Genomic DNA, 6596 nt, shown 5'->3' with positions numbered 1-6596 from the left:
AGTCCCGATCTATCCTTCTGCGATAACACGGCTCCAACAACATATGGTGAAGCATCACAGGAAACAACAATGGGCTGTGTTGGATCGAAATGGGTGAGCACCGGAGGACAAGTAAGAGCACGTTTCGCCTGTCGAAACGCTTCCTCTTATTCGTGATTCCAAATCAAGCTAATGCCTCGACGTAGCAAGTAATTCAGTGGGTGTAAAAGTGTGGCGGTTTCCGGAATAAACCTCGCATAGTGATTAACTATGCCTAAGAAAGATCTTAGTTCATGCTTATCCGTTGGTTGCGGTGCTTCTAATATTCGACGAATTTTCTCCGCTTGAGGGACCAAACCCTTTGCACTGATGCGGAAACCCAAATAGTCCACATGATCTACCAGGAAGTCACACTTCTCTTTCTTTATTCGTAATCCACACTCCTTCAAACGATCAAGTACCAGTTTCAGCAACTTTAAATGCTCCTCAATGGTACACCCGGTTATCAGAATATCGTCTAGATAGACGAACGTTTTGGGTATCCCCGCAATAACGTTTCCAGTTGTGCGTTGAAATATGGATGGAGCGGAGTGGATTCCAAAAGGAAGGCGATTAAACATAAACAATCTTCTATGAGTAATGATAGTTGTAACGGGTCTCCCTTCCTCCGTTAATTCCAATTGCTCGTAAGCACGAGCTAGATCTAGTTTTGAAAAATATCTGCTCTTACCAATTTGTGCGTAAACGTCTTCGGTTTGAGGTAATTGGTGATGTTCTGCAGTTGTGCTCGTATTGACCGCAGATTCTAAGTGTGCCGTCCGGTTTCAGCATTGGTACAACTGGTGTAGCCTATTCCGAGAACTCCGTGCTTTGAATTATTCCTTCACGCTGCAAACGGTTAAGTTCTTCTTCGACCTTTGGACGCAGCAAGTAAGGTAGTGACTGAGCCTTTAGGAAACGCGGCTGTTTTCCCGGCGGAACGTATATATTCACCTTCCCCCTGGGAAACTTGCCAGTCTTTGGTTCTGAAAATACTTCTTCATAATTGCGGATGAGAGATTGAACCTCAGGGAGTGTCGAGACCTGGTTTAACGTAAGTATGGGTAATTGTTGTAGCCAGTCAGGTCCTAACAGGTTCGAACCATTTCCTTCAGCAAAAAAATATGGTTTCGTTCACCGTCACACCCTTGCACGAAACATTCACGTTTTCCGCCCCCAACAACTTCACCACTCTTCCCGTATATGTTCGAAGCCGGGCTGGGGAGTGCTGAAGTTCACCTTTCTCGGTCGGTCCCAGCTTGTCTTGCCATGAGTTCTCACTGCGTAATGTAACGGAACTACCAGTATCCAGCTCAAAAACCATTGGCGCACTGTTCACCTGTAGTTCTACGTGATACGGCGGTTAGACTCGGTTGGTGGGAACACTTGCACGAAGTACATATTCCGGGATTTCTGACCTTGTAACTTGATACGTAACAACAGAGTTACTTTCGAACGCTGGTGCTGAGCGGCACACTTTCGCGAAACGGCCACATTTCTTACACCGATCACAAACAGTTTGCATGTGCCGGTATTACTTCGGGTGAGTGTGACGGCCTCCACAACCATAACACTTAAATTGCGGTCTGTCCGATGAATGCTGTATCTGATTCATATGAGACGACGAATCCACCGCCTCTGATGTCACAGTAGGTTGCACAGATTGTAACAAGGTTGCGTTATTTTCTGCTGCTTCCAGCGCCACCACAGTATCCAAAATTAAGTTACTATCAGCAAGCAAACATTGGTGTATGCGAGCGTTTCTCACATCACCTACTAAACGATCTCTGAGCATATCGTTTCGAAAATTCCAGTAATCACAGTGTCCTGCAATGTTCCATAAACCCACCACAAAATCCGCAATAGATTCTCCTTCCTTTTGTACTGATGTATTTTACTTGAATCACTGGGCGACAATGGAAGGTTTAGGATTGTAATGCTTAGAAACAATAGACACAAGATTGTCGCAAAGTTTCGTATTTGGTAAATCTGGAGCGTATCAGGCGGTATGTTTCCGAGCCAAAAGCGTAAGAATTATATTCACTTTTCGCTTGCCGTCCAAGATCTCGTTTGTCAGAAAGTAACAATTCACCCGTTCCACTTGTCGGTTCCAAGTAGCAGTAAATTTCTCAGGATTTCTGATGAACATTTGGTAAGATGGGTTCGTCAGACCAGTCGCCAGTATTGTGAGTTGAAAGTAAGTCAACAAACAGGTAGGTAAGGATACGGGTGTACTGTGTGCACGCGGCCAACTGGTCCACTTCCATGGCAGGTAAGCAAACAAGTGAGCTACATGTCCTGTCATCCCAAAAACAGTCCTCTGATATATTGAACGATAGACACGCAGGCGTGCCAACCAATCGGACGCTGGGTAATTTGAGGTCGAAGTTCACCTAACTACTTGAATACCAGCGCCGTGTCTGGTACAGGCAAGTAGCTGATAAATAGTCTTGTGGTCAAACGAGGAGGACCTCTTCCTACGCTGTGCAATGTTGTATCATTGATACATGAACAAGACCGGCGACCAACAACGTTTCAATGCATCGAGGTATCAAAAACTGACTTGTTTTGATCAGTAGCAAAATTATCACTCAATCAATCAACTCAGAAACAGCATTTTTAAATTTGTTAACAAATAGGACGTACAAAATTGGTTCGAAAGAGACCTCAAAAAATTATGAATTTGAACGCGTTCAGGCAGTCCTAAGAAAGAATTGTGACTTAAATTCAATCGACCCGAAATTTCTTCCTGTAAATGAAGCCAAGAATTACTGAAAAGCTGTTTTATCCTTATTAGGGCTCCTCTATAGTGTTTATCTCACGAATTTCCAAAGGGGTCCGGACTCATAACATTTCGGCTAAACCATCCGGCCATGAGGGGCCGATCAACACCTAGATAACTCATTCAAGTGACTGTACGCACTCCGAGTAGGAAAGATGAGCATGGAAAGGCGCTCCCGATAATATCACGGCGTAGTGGACGCACGATGTTCCTAGGGGAGACATCAGAACAACAAGGCATTCGATGTACTAGCAGTCACTTAGTTAGATTGTAACAAATCAGTTATTCTGTACCATGAACTGGTAGCCATTCCGCGGCTATGAATTTCCATTTATGAGAGTTCTCTTGTTGAATATGATGAAATCGCTTGATGTACTAGGGCCTTCAACATGCTACGAACGCAGCTGGCACTTGTTTGGCACACTTCTGGTTAAACTTCAAGTAGTCCTCATTTTTTGTTGTCTGATTTGATTGAAGAACACTTTGGAATCCGCTTGCGACCGATATTAAACTCTCGAGTTCTTTTCACTGTTAGTTACAGTGGCGTAGCCTTCATAGGTTATCTGTTCATGTTCGTTTTTAAGCCGTCAGCTTGTTCGCCAAGTATCCAATAGCAGTCATCCTTTATTAAAAGTCGCACTACAAATGGGTCCATATTTATTGTCCGATTAATGTGCGCTTATATTTTATCTCGCCCAGACTGAAGAGTACCAGAAGCCTCATGGGTTAAGGTGCGGACATACTGGCCGAAAGGTCTGTGGCTCAAACCTAACCCTAGTATCTCGACTGCTCAAATGTAGTCCTGGTAAACCCGACATGATCCCAGCCCCAATAGCATGGCAACCATACACCAAAAAGGTGGTATAGCAGAATGATTAGTTTTATTCTGTCGTTGAGATTGAAGTGAACATCAGCTCGTTTGAGAAAGATCGATTGTAAGTGTTTCTAACTCCGAGTCAGGGATTGAAAACCTCGGGAAACACAGTAATGTGGTATGAGTTGACCCAGCCACTTCTGGAGACGAAAATTCAAACATTTGGATTTGACGGTCGGTCACTAGACGTTCTGACCTTAAAAGTCGACTTACCGGTCTTAAAAATAGTTTTTTCGCGAGTTCAGCATAGTCCAGCACCGAACAATGCTTCAAGAGGGGGCGAGATGGCTCAGTGGCTAGAACACAAATTTAGTGACCGGAAGGTCCGTGGTTCGAACGCGACCTCTGCCTTTCGACTTCCCCTGTCTAGGCTTGGGAAACCTGGCAGTATCCCAACCCTCGTGCCTCATTCGGGTGGCATGGCAGCTAGGCACCGAAAGGGTGTTACAGCTGAATGATTATTCTTTATATCAATGCTCCATGAATGATAGTCAGCTCTGACGGTATCATGCGGTTTGGCTAGTCCATTAACCATAGATACGTGTGCACATTTGTTCATATAAGCCTCCACGTTTGATGATCTGTGTGACTGCGAGCTCACCATACAGATAGTTTGGAGGTATTCTTCCGCAAGAAATAAAAACTTTTCATGGTTTTGCTTTCGGCTCCTTGCAGGTTAAATTAAAATGAGAGTGACAGTGACGAGGAAATTTCCAACTCACCGAGCTTGGCAATCGACTTGTAAGTCAAGTCGTGCAAGTTGCTTGTCAGTTTTGGCGGGCAGATCAAGTGTCACGTGATCAACCCCCCAGTGAATGCACCGAAGCGACTAATATTCCAACATCCCTAGAGTTACTGAGAGGCGTGTCCTACATTACCGTAATCCGATGAATAGGACTGAGGAAATCATTCGGATGTGTCGTACCGTGGCAGTGAACCTGACCATACAGGAACCCTGCATGTTTACCAAGTACACAGGGTCGTATCACTCGGGAATGAATTCCTACTATGTGCTCGTGAGCGCACCTTTACATCATTTATGCCGGCAGCATCAAGTTACAGCGCGGTTGACGAAGGGTTAAAACCAGAGAATTACAAAGATCACACGGTATTTTGTTCGGCGATCCCGTTATCAGCTTTAGAACCGATTCGGTGGACTTGAGGCGGACTTCAACTCATTACCCTCCTGGATTTTACAGTTTTGGAAACAAAGACGATTCCACCTAGCCCCTGACACTCTTTTGTACTGGAATGACTATATTATTGTAGACAAACTTGGGGATTTATAGATATTCCGCGCGGCGAATTAGTCGTTCTTCATAATCGTCAGGTATAAAAAAACCGCCGCAGTCCTTTGGTTCAAGATGCTATATTGGCTTGATGAATGATAGCGGTTGACTGTCAATGAAAATCGACACTTAGAATAATGCATCTACGTCATCCTCATTTCATCCCGAGTAACCGAAAGGTTGCTAAGCTAAACAAATTGTTGTATGACACACTTATCAGAGAATTGTTGCGTCAGACCGCGGTTCCAATGAAAAATAGAATTCCACGTTTTTGTTTCACAAGCCGATCAATCTTAGACAATGGCTTTCACAAATGCCGATTGCATCATCAACCAAAAGGAGTGAAATCAGCCTTAATGTTGTCTGAAAATATACACGAACGGTAAATTGTGGATGAATGTAGTGGTCAGCTGCTAAAACATGTTATCTCAATCCGTCCGTTCATTGCAATTTACTCATTACTTGGATCACATCAAGACAGACACGGTAACAATGAATATTCAACGTAACGGCATGTCAATAGGGGAATTAAATAGTACTTTAAATAGTTACTGGTGTCCCGTGTGTGCTTACCTTGGTTACACTTGTGGGAAGTATATCGGGAACAAGCATCTTTGAAAGGGCACCCACCCCAGAACCATGCCGATTTCGAATCCAGCTAACTCGAGGCTGTTAAAAGACGAATATTTAACACACACGAGTGAATGAAGATCATTTCATCCCTAATACTAAATCAGTCTAATAGTTCCACAAAACTTTACCAACCCGATGAAAAATGGAGCCAGTTTATTCAACGGAAGATAGAACTGCTCACACATACAAGTGTTTCAAAACAAGGTTATAAAGCAAACAGAGGCGATTCTATCCCATTGCACAGATTTGAAAGTGCTTCTCTTTTAAACTGTTATTCGAGTGGAGATCAGCTGCATTGTCATCAACGTTGCATTTGACTAGGTTCCAAAACTCCCGAACAATGTTCTTGCTTCTATCGAGGTCTGAACACCGGTCACGAAACCGCTCTCCTAACTCATGTTGCTTTCGAGTGGAAAAAAATTCACGTGATAGAATATTTCCTCATGACACCATGAAGGTGGATGTGGCTTCGGATGAGTAGATTTGCAGCGAGCGCGTTGGTCATTTTGTACAAGTCGCAGATCAAGTGCAATGGAGATCCTGACATTCCACTGAAGTCAGTCTAAGCTGAATAGCCGAGAAGCATTCAACAGCTGTTTCTTCCTCATTGGAAATCCCAGGGAAGACATTCTTCACGAAGCTCCGGGGGGATTTCATGCCAGTAGTTTAAGACTTAACCGTTTAGCCACGAACATCTGGTCAGTAGTGCCGACTAACCCATACTTGTATACTATATTTTATAGTATAGTAGTAGTAGCACAGTATAGTATAGTACAGCATAGTTTAGTATGATGTGGTGTAGTATAGTATGGTATATAGCCCCTAGTATGGTATAGTACAGTGTAGTATAGTATATAGCCCCTAGTATAGTATAGTATAGTATAGTATAGTACAGTATGGTATAGTATAGTGTATGGCCCCTAGCATAGTACACCATAGTACAGTATAGTATAGTATTGTATATAGCCCCTAGTATAGTATAGTATAGTATAGTATAGTA

General features: G+C 43.4%; 2 protein-coding genes across 2 annotated transcripts in view; one reads left to right on the top strand and one right to left on the bottom strand.

The window, feature by feature from the left end:
• The window catches only part of T265_01521 (hypothetical protein), a gene marked incomplete at both ends in the record, with an annotated part of 55806 nt that overhangs the window by 32450 nt on the left and 16760 nt on the right, over window positions 1–6596 (top strand). The window lies entirely within an intron of this gene.
• Window positions 1–6596, bottom strand: part of T265_01520 (hypothetical protein) — a gene marked incomplete at both ends in the record, with an annotated part of 54957 nt that overhangs the window by 33598 nt on the left and 14763 nt on the right. Inside the window, one exon of the mRNA XM_009165561.1 lies at window positions 5537–5632. Within this exon, the coding sequence (XP_009163825.1) occupies window positions 5537–5632 (96 nt within the window). The remainder of the gene's footprint in view (window positions 1–5536; window positions 5633–6596) is intronic.

Source organism: Opisthorchis viverrini (assembly GCF_000715545.1).
Source record: "Opisthorchis viverrini unplaced genomic scaffold opera_v5_16, whole genome shotgun sequence".
NCBI classification, from domain to species: domain Eukaryota; kingdom Metazoa; phylum Platyhelminthes; class Trematoda; order Opisthorchiida; family Opisthorchiidae; genus Opisthorchis; species Opisthorchis viverrini.
Note: the sequence above shows the minus strand (reverse complement) of the source record. Positions and strands in the feature narration are given on the sequence as shown.